This window comes from Salmo salar, chromosome ssa13 (genome assembly GCF_905237065.1).
Source record: "Salmo salar chromosome ssa13, Ssal_v3.1, whole genome shotgun sequence".
In the NCBI taxonomy this organism is placed as follows: domain Eukaryota; kingdom Metazoa; phylum Chordata; class Actinopteri; order Salmoniformes; family Salmonidae; genus Salmo; species Salmo salar.
In genome coordinates, this window is record NC_059454.1 from 43,745,627 (window position 1) to 43,761,139 (window position 15,513).

The 15,513-nt window shown below is 42.3% G+C and overlaps 1 protein-coding gene across 1 annotated transcript; it reads right to left on the bottom strand.

The window, feature by feature from the left end:
• Window positions 1-13,550: 13,550 nt before the first annotated feature.
• Window positions 13,551-15,471, bottom strand: LOC106567009 (probable E3 ubiquitin-protein ligase DTX3). The gene is made up of 3 exons (XM_014135774.2): window positions 14,993-15,471; window positions 14,242-14,459; window positions 13,551-13,996 (listed from the first exon to the last, which is right to left on the bottom strand). The coding sequence occupies exons 1-3, from the start codon at window positions 15,332-15,334 to the stop codon at window positions 13,918-13,920; spliced, it is 639 nt and encodes a 212-aa protein (XP_013991249.1). The 5' UTR covers window positions 15,335-15,471; the 3' UTR covers window positions 13,551-13,917.
• Window positions 15,472-15,513: the final 42 nt, after the last annotated feature.

Consider the following 15,513-nt stretch of genomic DNA (forward strand, 5'->3'; position numbering starts at 1 on the left):
AATTCATTACTGATGAAATTAAGACCATCCTCACTTGGGGAATATTGCTTTTTAGTTAGTTTTGCGACAGTATCAAAACATTTTTGGGGGATTGTTTCTATTCACCTCAATCAGGTTAGAAAAGTTGGCTGATCGAGCAGCAGTGAGGGCTTTTCGATATTGCAAGGTACTGTCTTTTCAAGTTAGTCGGAAGAGGGATTGGAACAAAATGGAGCACCATCTTGTTCCAATTTTATGGAAACTTTCAGGGCTCTGGTATTTTCTAAAATGTTGACCAGGGAGCTAGTTTTTGGTTTTTAGCGGTGCGACTGAATCTAGGGTATAACGCAAAGTTAAGTATAGCTCCTTGGTTAGGTGGTGAACTGATTTTTGTACACCGACATCCTTGGGTAGGTAGAGGGAGTCTGGAAGGGCATCTAGGAATCTTTGCGTTGTCCAAGAATTGATAGAGCGGCTCTTGATTATCCTTGGTTTCTGTCTGAGTGAATTATTTGTTGTGATTGCAAACTTAATAAAATTGTGCTATAAAAAGGGATTAGGCTGCATAGATTTCATGACTAGAACCTCAAAAGACGAAAATGTAGTCTTTGTTTTCGTGAATTGAAATTTGCTGTCATAAGTGTTAGCAACACCTCGTGGGATTCGGTCACAAGTGTAACCAGGAGAAGACGCTTCATTGAACGTAGTAAATTCATCAGGCTTGAGCCATCTTTCAGTCAGGCCAATTACATTCAAGTTATTTAAACAGATGCTCTTACAGATGGGACTATAGTTTATGATCAGTGATTAGTTCATTGACTATGACTGCCTTGGAAGTGAGGGATCTAACATTAAGTAGTCCTATTTTGAGATATGAGGTATTATCACAATCTCTTTCAATAATGTAAGGAATGGAGGAGGTCTTTATTCCAGTGAAATTGCGAAGGCAAACACCGCCATGTTTAGTTTTGCCAGACCTAGATTGAGGCACAGACACGGTCTCAATGGAGATAGCTGAGCTGACTACAGTGACTGTGCTAGTCGCAGACTCCACTAAGCTGGTAGGCTAGCTAACAGTCTGCTGCCTGACCTGCCCCCTATCTCATTGTGAAGCTAGAGAAGTTAGAGCCCTGTCTTTAATAGATAAGATGAGAGAACCCCTCCAGCTAGGATGGAGCCCATCACTCCTCAGCGGGCCAGGTTTGCTCCTGTTTGTGGGTGAGTCCCAGAAAGAGTGCCAGTTATCTACAAATTCTATCTTTTGGGAGGGGCAGAAAATAGTTTTCAACAAGTGATTGATTGTTACGAGTCTCCTGCAAAGCTCATCAGAGACAATTACTCGATGCCATCTTTCTAGCTAAATTACACCCTGAAGCTATGCTGCGCTTGGTGACCTCTGATTGTTTCATTCTAACATTGTTGTTGCAGACGTGGATAACAATATCCCATCTATACTCGCCAATTTTAGCCTCAGCCAGCACCATCTTCAGATTAGCCTTTTTGTCAGCAGCCCTGCCCCCTTGTAAACAATGAATGATCGCTGGATGATTATTTTTAAGTCTCTTTATTGCACGTAATGGAGTCGCCAATGACTAGGGTTTTCAATTTGTCAGCACTATTGGAGTAAGAGCTTCAGCGGCTCAGACCCTGTAATGGATGGAGGAGAGACCTGGGAAGGCTCTAAACCCGATTTCTCGGGAAAACCGGTTGAAAGTTCTATCGGCTGAATGAGTGACACCAGTTGAGCATGCATTTCTTTCCAAAAGCCATGAGAAAATTGTCCGGCCATCCTTTGCTACACTTAAATTGCCCTTACCTAACAACTGCGTCTGAAGCCGGGCATGCAACTCAGCTATCCTCACCATAAGGCGATAGTTCTCCTGTATATTATGAGAACAGCGACTGCAAAGCGAAGGCAAAATGCAGATCCATGCCAGATAATGTGTCCGGGGTGATGATATATACTAAAATCTAAAATATATTTTGATTTGTTTAACACTTTTTTGGTTACCACATGATTCCATATGCTATTTCATAGTTTTGATGTCTTCACTATTATTCTACAATGTAGAAATTAATGAGTAGGTGTGTCCAAACGTTTGACTGGTACTGTAGATCAACGGCGGATGTGGAGGATTCATACAAGGTAATATGGATGGAGAAGGAAATGCATTGCTTTACAATGACCATGCATACCAAATGTTTGCACTTTTAGTGACTTGACCTACATTGCATATGACCATAGCACATGATTTATGGTCTTAATGGGTGGGGTGGGGTGGGGTGGTATTCTTATAACATTGCCAGCAGTAAGATTTTAGTTCAATTTACAAATGCTGTCACTTTCTATTTTCTGACAAACTCCCCAAACTCGCAGGACCCTGTACAGGAATATTCCCTGCTTGTTGTTATGGGTGATTTTAATAACTTTTTACCAGATAAGTTGACTGAGAACACATTTTCATTTACAGCAATGGCCTAGGGAATAGTTACGAGGGAGAGGAGGGGGATGAATGAGCAAATTGGAAGCTGGGGATGAAAAACAAACAGAAAAGCAAACTAAATCAATCTAAGTGCTAGCTGATGTGAAATTTCCTACATGACAGTAGCCAATTTGAATCTGCCGCCAATAAGAGTAAATGCATTCACACACAGCTTTTCAAATTCAGCATCACTTTACAGTTTTCAACGCACCCATACCTACTGCGGACAGGTTTGACACCAGTGTGTAGATCAGCAGCTTCAGACTGCAGTAACTTGTTATGAGGGTCGAGGAGCCCCAGGATGTTCGCAATAAACTGTGCATATGCACAAGTAGACTCGATTTCACTGAGCATCTCTGTGATGCTGTCACTTGATTTCAAAACGACTGACAGCGTGGTAAGGTGGCCAGTCCATCTCTGATCAAGAAGTCTTTTCAGTTTTTCCCTAGTGTACTGTGCAGCCACCGTGGTTTTCCTTAAGAAATTGTACAGGGAGCTACAAACATTGAAAAAGTCTATCACAAAAGTCATCACACAGGAGTGATGGTTGCTGATAATGGGCCTCTCTACGCCTATGTAGATATTCCACAAAGAAATCTGCCGTTTCCAGCTACAATAGTAATTTACAATATTAACAATGTCTACAATGTATTTATGATCAATTTGATGTTATTTTAATGGACATTTCCAAGTGACCCCAAACTGTTGAACGGTAGTGCATAAATATTTAAACATAATTAAAGTGACTAATTTTCAATGACTATGTACATAGGGCAGCAGTCCCTAAAGTGCAAGGTAGAGTACCCGGTGGTAGCCGGCTAGTGAAAGTGAATGAGGGGTAGAGTATGATACTAGGCAGAGGGCAGGGTACTGGGCGGAGGATTTCTAGTGGTGGCTGTTTAACAGTCTGATGGCCTGCTTTGACGCACCTGCACTGTCTCTGCCTTCTAGTTGGTAGTGGGCTAAACAGGCTGTGGCTCGGCTGGCTGAGGTCCTTGAGGATATTCATGGCCTTCCTGTGACACCGGGTGCTACAAATGTCCTGAAGGACAGGCAGTGTGTCCCCGATGGTGTGCTGGGCTGACCGCACCACCTTCTGGAGAGCCCTGCTGTTGTGGACAGTGCAATTTCCGTACCAGGTGGTGATACAGCCCAACAGGATACTCTCAATGGTGCAGCTGTAGAAGTTTGTGACGGCCTTAGGGCCCAAGTCAAATTTCTTTAGCCCCCTGAGGTTTGAAGGGAACATTTCAGGTCATCAGTGATGTGCATGCAGAGGAACTTGAAGCTTTTGACAATCTCCACTACCGGGGTCGTTGATTAGCAAAGGAGAAGTGTTGATAGAATTTTGGGAGAGTTTCCCTCAGATTTCCTTTATTAAAGTCCCCAACTACAATAAATGCGCCCCCAGGATATACGGTACCCAGTTTGCACAAAATCCAGTGCACAGTTGAAGTTGGCAGTTTACATACACTTATGTTGGAGTCATTAAAACTCGTTTTTCTACCACTCCACAAATTTCTTTATAACAACTACAGTTTTGGCAAGTCAGTAAGGACATCTACTTTCTGAATGACACAAGTAATTTTTCCAACAATTGTTAACAAACAGATGATTTCATTTATAATTCACTGTATCACAATTCCAGAAGGTCAGAGGTTTACATACACTAAGTTGACTGTGCCTTTAAACAGCTTGGAAATTTCCAGAAAATGATGTCATGGCTTTAGAAGCTTCTGATAGGCTAATTGACATCATTTGAGTCAATTGGAGGTGTACCTGTGAATGTATTTCAAGGCCTACCTTCAAATTCAGTGCCTCTTCGCTTGACATCATGAGAAATCAGCCAAGACCTCAGAAAAACAATTGTAGACCTCCACAAGTCTGGTTCATCCTTGGGAGCAATTTCCAAACGCCTGAAGGTACCACGTTCATCTGTACCATGTCCATCGTTATGTTTGGAGGAAAAAGGGGGATGCTTGCAAATCGAAGAACACCATCCCAACCGTGAAGCACGGGGGTGGCAGCATCATGCTGTGGGGGTGCTTTTCTGCAGGAGCAACTGATGCACTTCACAAAACAGATGGCATCATGAGAAAGGATAATTATGTGGATATATTGAAGCAACATCTCAAGACATCGGTCAGGAAGTTAAAGCTTGGTCACAAATGGGTCTTCCGAATGGACAATGACCCCAAGCATACTTCCAAAGTTGTGGCAAAATGGCTTAAGGACAAAAAAGTCAAGGTATTGCAGTGGCCATCAGAAAGCCCTGACCTCAATCCTATAGAAAATGTGTGGGCAGAACTGAAAAAGCATGTGCGAGCAAGGAGGCCTACAAACCTGACTCAGTTACACCAGCTCTGTCAGGAGGAATGGGACAAAATTCACCCAACTTATTGTGGGAAGCTTGTGGAAGACAACCCGAAACGTTTGACCCAAGTTAAACAATTTAAAGGCAATGCTACCAAATACTAATTGAGTGTATGTAAACTTCTGACCCACTGGGAATGTGATGAAAGAAATAAAAGCTGAAATAAATCATTTTCTCTACTATTATTCTGACATTTCACATTCTTAAAATAAAGTGGTGAATCTAACTGACCTAAGACAGGGAATTTTTACTAGGATTAAATGTCAGGAATTGTGAAAAACTGAGTTTAAATGTATTTGGCTAAGGTGTATGTAAACTTCCGACTTCAACTGTAGTTCCTTGAGAGCCATTGCGGTGTCGGCATGTAGGGGAACTTACACGGCAGTGACTATAAACAAAAAAATTATCTTGGGAAGTAATGCGGTGGGCATTTGAGGATGAGATATTCTAGATGGGGAGAACAAAAGGACTTGACTTTCTGTATGTTACCTCAATCATACCATGAGTTGTTAATTATGACACATTCTCCTCCACCTCTGTGTTTCCCGGAGAGTTATTTTTCCTGTCCGTGCAATGAACCGAGAACTCTGCTGGTTGTATGGATGGGGACAATATATCCGGAGAGAGCCATGATTCCATTAAACAGACTATGTTACAGTCCTTTATGTCTCTCTGGAAGAAGATCCTCGCACTGAGCTCATCTATTTTATTGTTTATGGACTGAAATTTAGCGAGTAATATACTCGAAAGCAGTGGGTGGTATGCCCACTTCCTGAGTCTGACTAGGACCCTATTTCTCCTCCCTCTCCTCCGGCAGCAACGTTTTGGAGTATCATCCAGGATGAACGGGGCCGCCTCGGGCATTTCAAACAAAGGATCCAAGTCTGGGAAGTCACATTTCTGGTAGAATTTCTGGTGAGTGACCACTGATCTAATATCCAAAATGCATTTTTGGCTGTAGGTGATAGTACTAGAAACGTTCTGATTAAATAATGTAAGAAATAACACACCAAAAAATGAAATATAGCAAAGTTTGCTAGGAGCTAGAAACAGGGCGACCATGTCTGTCAGTGCCATCTCATTACTGATACATTGTGTTATTACATTACCTGGAAACCTAATTACAACATTTGGGGAATGTTCTGTAGCGGTTGTTACAGATGTTGAACACAACATTTTAGTTACCGCTAGGAGAACATTCCAAGGATATTTCATTTAAAACATTTTCTGGAAGAAAAATAAACATTTTGTTATCATCATGTTAGATACAACCCTACAGTAAATAGAACTTAATGGGAATCTTAGGTAATGTTCTGAGAATGTTCCCGGTTTGCCAGGTGGGGTGTGCGGAGGTGCTGTTTTATAGTGTTTTAGAGAGAGTGGATTTGGTGCTGAGGCGGCATACCAAGCACGCTCCTGTTATTTTGAAGGAGAGGATCGCCCTCTATTGACGTAGAAGGAAAATGGCATGGAGGTGCGGATTCTGTCATACACAACAAGGACATCCTGTACATGAAAACAATTTAACAGATTTAATTGACTGCTCTATAAACAATAATCTAATTGAGATGAATTAGGAGGTATATAAGAACATTTATATATTATTATTATATAATAATAGTATATATATATATATATATATATATATATATACTGCTCAAAAAAATAAAGGGAACACTTAAACAACACATCCTAGATCTGAATGAAAGTAATAATCTTATTAAATACTTTTTTCTTTACATAGTTGAATGCGCTGACAACAAAATCACACAAAAATAATCAATGGAAATCCAATTTATCAACCTATGGAGGTCTGGATTTGGAGTCACACTCAAAATTAAAGTGGAAAACCACACTACAGGCTGATCCATCTTTGATGTAATGTCCTTAAAACAAGTCAAAATGAGGCTCGGTAGTGTGTGTGGCCTCCACGTGCCTGTATGACCTCCCTACAACGCCTGGGCATGCTCCTGATGAGGTGGCGGATGGTCTCCTGAGGGATCTCCTCCCAGACCTGGACTAAAGCATCCGCCAACTCCTGGACAGTCTGTGGTGCAACGTGGCGTTGGTGGATGGATCGAGACATGATTTCCCAGATGTGCTCAATTGGATTCAGGTCTGGGGAACGGGCAGGCCAGTCCATAGCATCAATGCCTTCCACTTGATGCTATGGACTTGACACACTCCAGCCACATGAGGTCTAGCATTGTCTTGCATTAGGAGGAACCCAGGGCCAACCGCACCAGCATATGGTCTCACAAGGGGTCTGAAGATCTCATCTCGGTACCTAATGGCAGTCAGGCTACCTCTGGCGAGCACATGGAGGGCTGTGCGACCCCCCAAAGAAATGCCACCCCACACCATGACTGACCCACCGCCAAACCGGTCATGCTGGAGGATGTTGCAGGCAGCAGAACGTTCTCCACAGCGTCTCCAGACTCTGTCACGTCTGTCACGTGCTCAGTGTGAATCTGCTTTCATCTGTGAAGAGCACAGGGTGCCGGTGGCGAATGTGCCAATCTTGGTGTTCTCTGGCAAATGCCAAACGTCCTGCACGGTGTTGGGCTGTAAGCACAACCCCCACCTGTGGACGTCGGGCCCTCATACCACCCTCATGGAGTCTGTTTCTGACCGTTTGAGCAGACACATGCACATTTGTGCTGGAGGTCATTTTGCAGGGCTCTGACAGTGCTTCTCCTGCTCCTCCTTGGACAAAGGCGGAGGTAGCAGTCCAGCTGCTGGGTTGTTGCCCTCCTACGGCCTCCTCCACGTCTCCTGATGTACTGGCCTATCTCCTGGGAGCGCCTCCATGCTCTGGACACTACACTGACAGACACAGCAAACCTTCTTGCCACAGCTGGCATTGATGCGGAGTCAATCACCACCTTCCGGAGACACCTGAAACCCCACCTCTTTAAGGAATACCTGGGATAGGATAAAGTAATCCTTCTAACCCCCCTTTAAAAGATTTAGATGCACTATTGTAAGTGGTTGTTCCACTGGATATTATAAGGTGAATGCACCAATTTGTAAGTCGCTCTGGATAAGAGCGTCCGCTAAATGACTTAAATGTAAATGTAAATGATGTGCCATCCTGGATGAGCTGCACTACCTGAGCCACTTGTGTGGGTTGTAGACTCCGTCTCATGCTACCACTAGAGTGAAAGCACCGCCAGCATTCAAAAGTGACCAAAACATCAGCCAGGAAGCATAGGAACTGAGAAGTGGTCTGTGGTCCCCACCTGCAGAACCACTCCTTTATTGGGGGTGTCTTGCTAATTGCCTATAATTTCCACCTGTTGTCTATTCCATTTGCACAACAGCATGTGAAATTTATTGTCAATCAGTGTTGCTTCCTAAGTGGACAGTTTGATTTCACAGAAGTGTGATTGACTTGGAGTTACATTGTGTTGTTTAAGTGTTCCCTTTATTTTTTTGAGCAGTGTATATATATATATATACACACAGTAATAGTAAAAAGTTTTGACACACTTAGTCATTCAAGGATTTTTCTTTATTTTTTACTATTTTTACATTGTAGAATAATAGTGACATCAAAACTATAACATAACACATATGGAATCATGTAGTAACCACAAAAAAAGGGTAAAACAAATCAAAATATATTTTATATTTGAAATTCTTAAATTCTTGAAAATTGCCTATTTATTGCCTACCTCCCCCACCTCTTGCCTAATTTGCACACACTGTATATAGACTTTTTCTCTATTGTGTTATTGACTGTATGTTTGTTTATTCCATGTGTAACTCTGTGTTGTTTGTGTGGCACTGCTTTGCTTTATCTTGGCCAGGTCGCAGTTGTAAATGAGAACTTGTTCTCAACTAGCCTACCTGGTTAAATAAAGGTGAAATAAAAAAAATAGAAAATTAAAAAAAACAGCCACCTTTTGTCTTGGTGACAGCTTTGCACACTCTTGGCATTCTCTCAACCAGCTTCACCTGGAATGCTTTTCCAACAGTCTTGAAGGAGTTCCCACATATGCTGAGCACTTGTTGGCTGCTTTTCCTTCACTCTGCGGTCCAACTCATCTCAAACTATCTCAATTGGGTTGAGGTCTTGGTGATTGTGGAGGCCAGGTCATCTGATGCAGCATTCCATCACTCTCCTTCTTGGTCAAATAGCCCTTACACAGCCTGAAGGTGTGTTGGGTCATCATCCTGTTCAAAAACAAACGATAGAAGGAAAGAAATTCCACAAATTAACTTTTAACAAGGCACACCTGTTTATTGAAATGCATTCCAGGTGACTACCTCATGATGCTGGTTGAGAGAATGCCAAGAGTGTGCAAAGCTGTCATCAAAGCAAAGGGTGGCTACTTTGAAGAATCAAAAATATATTTGGATTTGTTTAACACTTTTTTTGATTCCATATGTGTTATTTCATTATTCTACAATGTAGAAAACAGTCAAATAAAGAAAAACCCTTGAATGAGTAGGTGTGTCCAAACTTTTGACTGGTACTATATATATATATACACCGAACAGAAATATAAACGCAGCATGCATCAATTTTAACGATTTTACTGAGTTACAGTTCATATAAGGAAATCAGTCAATTGAAATAAATTCATTAGGCCCTAATCTATGGATTTCACATGATTGGTCAAGGGCGCAGCCATGGGTGGGCCTGGGACCCACTTGGGAGCCAGGCATGCCCACTGGGAAGCCATAACGTTTTTTTTGGGGGGGGGGTACCCTTATTTTACCAGATAAGTTGACTGTGAACACATTCTCATTTACAGCAACGACCTAGGGAATAGTTACAGGGGGGGGGGGGAGGAGTGGCGATGAATGAGCAAATTGGAAGCAGGGGATGATTAGGTGGCCATGATGGTATGAGGGCCAGATTGGGAATTTAAATCCATAGGGGGGCACAACTAGTATTGCTTTAAAGCCCTAATAAAACAAGGTAGATTGGTCCTACTGCTGTTCGAATGTACAAAAATGTATCTGAAATGCAGCCGCAGGCCTACACATTATTTGCGCCTACCAACATGTACAGATCAGCTCGACAGGATGAGCACCACTAGGCTATCAAAGATTCTTACAGGCTTCATAACTTAAACTTCAATAATTAGAACTATAGGCTACACATTCCATTACAAAAGGGCTTTATTATAGACAGAAATACTCAGTTTCATTAGCTGTCTGTGTGGCTGGTCTCTGACGAACCCGCAGGTGAAGAATCTGGATGTGGAGGTCCTGGACTGGCGTGGTTACATGTGGTTTGCGGTTGTGAGGCCGGTTGGACATACTACCAAATTCTCTAAAACGATGTTGGTAGAGAAATTAACATGCAATTTTATGGCAACAGCTCTGGTGGACATTCCTGCAGTCAGAATGCCAATTGCATGCTCCCTCAAAACTTGAGACATCTGTAGTATTGTGTTGTGTGACAAAACTGCACATTTTAGAGGTAGTTTATTGTCCCCAGCACAAGGTGCACCTGTGTAATGATCATGCTGTTTATTCAGCTTCTTGGGACCAACATTTTACATTTTACATGTTGCATTTATATTTTTGTTCAGTGTGTGTGTATGTATGTATATATATATATATATATATATATATATATATATATATATATATATATATATATATACACACACACACACACACACACACACACACACACAGTATCTCACAAAAGTGAGTACACCCCTCACATTTTTGTAAATATTTAAGTATATCTTTTCATGTGACAACACTGAAGAAATGACACTTTGCTACAATGTAAAGTAGTGAGTGTACAGCTTGTATAACAGTGTACATTTTCTGTCCCCTCAAAATAACACAACACACAGCCATTAATGTCTAACCTGCTGGCAACAAAAGTGAGTACACCCCTAAGTGAAAATATCCAAATTGGGCCCAATTAGCCATTTTCCCTCCCCGGTGTCATGTGACTCGTTAGTGTTACAAGGTCTCAGGTGTGAATGGGGAGCAGGTGTGTTAAATTTGGTGTCATCGCTCTCACACTCCCTCATACTGACTGGTCACTGGAAGTTCAACATGGCACCTCATGGCAAAGAACTCGCTGAGGATCGGAAAAAAGAATTGTTGCTCTACATAAAGATGACCTGGGCTATAAGAAGATTTCCAAGACCCTGAAACTGAGCTGCAGCACGGTGGCCAAGACCATACAGCGGTTTAACAGGACAGGTTCCACTCAGAACAGGCCTCGCCATGGTCGACCAAAGAAGTTGAGTCCACGTGCTCAGCGTCATATCCAGAGGTTGTCTTTGGGAAATAGACGTATGAGTGCTGCCAGCATTGCTGCAGAGGTTGAAGGGGTGGGGGTCAGCCTGTCAGTGCTCAGACCATACGCCGCACACTGCATCAAATTGGTCTGCATGGCTGTCGTCCCAGAAGGAAGCCTCTTCTAAAGATGATGCACAAGAAAGCCCGCAAACAGTTTGCTGAAGACAAGCAGACTAAGGACATGGATTACTGGAACCATGTCCTGTGGTCTGATGAGACCATGATAAACTTATTTGGTTCAGATGGTGTCAAGCGGCAACCAGGTAAGGAGTACAAAGAAAAGTGTGTCTTGCCTACAGTCAAGCATGGTGGTGGGAGTGTCATGGTCTGGGGCTGCATGAGTGCTGCCGGCACTGGGGAGCTACAGTTCATTGAGGGAACCATGAATGCCAACATGTACTGTGACATACTGAAGCAGAGCATGATCCCCTCCCTTCGGAGACTGGGCTGCAGGGCAGTAATTCCAACATGACAATGACCCCAAACACACCAAGACGACAACTGCCTTGCTAAAGAAGCTGAGGGTAAAGGTGATGGACTGGCCAAGCATGTCTCCAGACCTAAACCCTATTGAGCATCTGTGGGGCATCCTCAAACGGAAGGTGGAGGAGTGCAAGGTCTCTAACATCCACCAGCTCCGTGATGTCGTCATGGAAGAGTGGAAGAGGACTCCAGTGGCAACCTGTGAAGCTCTGGTGAACTCCATGCCCAAGAGGGTTAAGGCAGTGCTGGAAAATGATGGTGGCCACACAAAATATTGACACTGGGCCCAATTTGGACATTTTCACTTAGGGGTGTACTCACTTTTGTTGCCAGCGGTTTAGACATTTAATGGCTGTGTGTTGTTATTTTGAGGGGACAGCAAATTTACACTGTTATACAAGTTGTACACTCACTACTTCACATTGTAGCAAAATGTCATTTCTGAAGTGTTGTCACATGAAAAGATATACTCAAATATTTACAAAAATGTGAGGGGTGCACTCACTTTTTTGATATACTATGTGTGTGTGTGTGTGTGTGTGTGTGTGTGTGTGTGTGTACAAACATTAAGAACACCTGCTCTTTCCATGACGTAGACTTACCAGGTGAAAGCTATGATCCCTTATTGATGTCACTTGTTAAATCCACTTCAATCAGTGGAAATGAAGGGGAGGAGACAGGTTAAAGAAGGATTTTTAAGCCTTGAGACAAATGAGACATGGATTGTGTATAGTATGTGTGGGGGGGTGCAACTCATTAAGGTGTTCTTAATGTTTTGTACAGTCAGTGTTTGTGTATGTGTATATATTTTATTTTTTTTATAATATAAATGTTCGCTTAGCTCTCTGATACATGGATCAAAAGCTTTTTTTTCTGCCACAATCAGTGGAGAAAAATAAGCATTTTTAAACAAATAAAGAAACTGCAATATAATATTGAGAACACAACTTTCAGGCATTGAGTCAAAACGCACATCTTTGATGAACCATCTTAAAGCTATGCTACCATATACAGTGCCCTCCATAATTATGTATTTATTTTTATTAAACCAGGCAAGTCTGTTAAGAACAAATTCATATTTACGATGGCCTACCCCGGCCAAACCCTAACGACACTGGGCCAATTGTGCACCGCCCTATGGGACTCCCAATCCCGGCCGGTTGTGATACAGCCTGGAATTGAACCAGGGTCTGTCGTGACGCCTCTAGCACTGAGATGCAGTGCCTTAGACCGCTGTGCCACTCGGTAGCACAAATACTTATTGGGACAGTGAAGAATCTTTACTTCTTTTGGCTCTGTACTCCAAAAGTTTGGATTTGAAATTAAACAAAGACTGACTGCTTTAATTTGAGGGTACTTTCATCCATATCGGGTGACCCATTTAGAAATTACAGCACTTGGTCCCATATTCATAGCACGCAATGACTACATCAAGCTTGTGACTACAAATTTGTTGGATGCATTTGCTCTTTGTTTTGGTTGTGTTTCAGATTATTTTGTGCACAATAGTAAATAATGCATTGTGTCATTTTGAAGTCACTTTTATTGTAAATAAGAATCAAATATTTTTCTTAACCCTTCTAGATGCACAAATATCAACCCCCCCCCAAAGAAATATATAAAAAATAACTCCCCTGTTCCCTGTTATTGTAACGGTGGGAGTGTCATGGTCTGGGGCTGCATGTCTTGGAGGTATGATATTTTTGTACGTCTGTAACCAACCTTTTTGGGAACCGTTGGCTACAATCATAACTGCTCAGTAGTGAACTACATGTAGTTCAACTAGTAATTTAACTACATTTTACAGTAGTTTGGTGGTAGTTGAACTGAATTCAAATCTAGGTAGTGTTTTCAGTAGTTAATTACTTTTTTTGCCATGTGGTGGTGTAGCTAACCACTGGAAACCCACACAGCTTTTTTTGCTAAAAGAAAAGAAAATATGGGCGTAGTAGGCAATTGTTGTGTGTTTAATAGGCCAAATTACACATTCTGTTAATAACATTTGACCAGTAAAGTGATCTGTTCTTGCAACTTGTAGTCTATGACATTTCAGATTTAAATTTGATCATTTTTCACAAAGTAGTTTTGATGTAGTGTACTACTTTTCAAAGTAACTTTAAGGAAACTATATTTTTCTTAAGGGTAGCTTAGCTTCTAGTGTGCATTGGTAGCTTGGTAAACTATATTTTCAGTGAAGCTTCCCCAACACCGTAACTGCTCTTCTCGTCTTGTGTTTGATTCCTGAGTGTGACAATATGTATAGAATTTGAACTAAGAGTAATTCTAATTCTATGGTTTCATGAAGCTCCAGTGGAGTCAGCTCTCCTCTGTCACTCCCTTCAGACGAAGCTCCTCCTGGACCCTAGAGAGGTAGCCCGGGTCTGGATACCCAAAACTAACAAAGAGGAAAGAGAGAGGGCGTAATAGCTTCAGTGTCACATTGATCTGCCGTTTCAAAAACATGGCAATGTTTGATCGCTCTCGAATGTCAATAACACTGTTACAACACCGTCAATCACTGATATGGGTCTTCATTAGTCTTAGAGACAGAAATGTCACCATGAAACTTCAGGAGCATTCAAACAGTATGTGAGTATTCTGATTCTATTTCCTCAGACTAGGATAGATAGGACTACTTACAACTGTGGTCCTCCACCAATGTTGGTCTTGTGGTGTATGTCGTTCCATGTGATGGAGTTGGTGAGGCCGGTGGTGGCTGATGTCCCGATGGTGAAGATGAGCCTCCTGTGAAAGGCTGTCTGGAGCAGCCTCAGTACCTTCTCTCCTTCCTCACAGGCTGGCAGAAAGGCTGTCCTGGATGTGCTGCAGTACTTCTCACCCGGGTTCGGATGCTCAGGCTGGTCGGGATGTGGCGAGAAAGAGGAATATCAATCAATCAACGGTGTCTATAAAACCCCTTTCCACACTAGCAAGGAAAAACTCCCTAGAAGGATGAGACCTCAAAAGGAACCAGACTCAAAACCGGAGCTGGGTCTTCTCCTCTGGCAGTAGGCCTAATCATGTTATTTTAAATAACTGACTGTTGGTGGTAAGATGAAGCATACTACTTATAATTAGGGACTCATGGAGGATCAAACTTCACCTTAGGTGATAAAGAAGTCAGCAGCTAATCTGTCTGGCATGACATCACCAGCAAGACTGTAATGCCATGGAGGGGCAGTACCAAAGCAATTCATCGACTTCCGTATAAGGGCGTTCAAGAACAACATGAACATTAAGATGAATCTCTGACTAATCTCCGACTATACGCATGGCCCTTTCATCTTCAAGTCAATAGTGGCACAATGTCTATGGACACTTTCAATTCTGCGATAAAATATAGGCCATCTGCGTCACATATAAAGTAAACATAGGCTACAATAAATCTCACCCCTTGTACTCCGGCTGGAAAGTGATAATCAATCGTGATATGTCCATTCCCCTCCTCATAGCCAGGTAAACACTGCCTGTTGCGTCTCACTGTCATGATCCCGTCCCGGGGCTGCGTTCCTTCGTAGGTCCCGTGAAAACTATTACATACCGGACATGCGGGCTTAATTTTGAAAAACGAGTCAATACAACTTGAACAGAATGAGTGAGAACACTTTAAAGTGATCTTTTCCTGAAAACTGTCCATGCATATTATGCAATGGTCCTCCTCGTCGCCGCCGAGTCTCTGCTCTGCTGCAGAAGTACATCTATCGCCTATGTTGGAGAATCCAGATGATGTCATTGTAGATTAAGCGTTTGAGGACATTTTGTACATAGTTAATTTGTAGCAGAAACAGGAAAACGCAAAGTCATCTGACCAACTCGTCTGAGCTGAACTATGCTTTTCAGGAAGAGGACTATGTCGACAGAAAGAGGAGTAAAGCCTCCCACATCTAGTCATTACCATACGTCACCCGTTGG

What these genes read in the sequence shown, in the direction of transcription:
- LOC106567009 (XM_014135774.2), bottom strand. Translation starts at nt 15,334, where the DNA reads ATGACATCATCTGGATTCTCCAACATAGGCGATAGATGTACTTCTGCA. An exon ending in TTCCAGCCGGAGTACAAGGG is followed by an intron (nt 14,460 to 14,992) that starts GTGAGATTTATT and finishes CATCCCGACCAG; the next exon opens with CCTGAGCATCCGAACCCGGG. An exon ending in ATTGGTGGAGGACCACAGTT is followed by an intron (nt 13,997 to 14,241) that starts GTAAGTAGTCCT and finishes CCTCTTTGTTAG; the next exon opens with TTTTGGGTATCCAGACCCGG.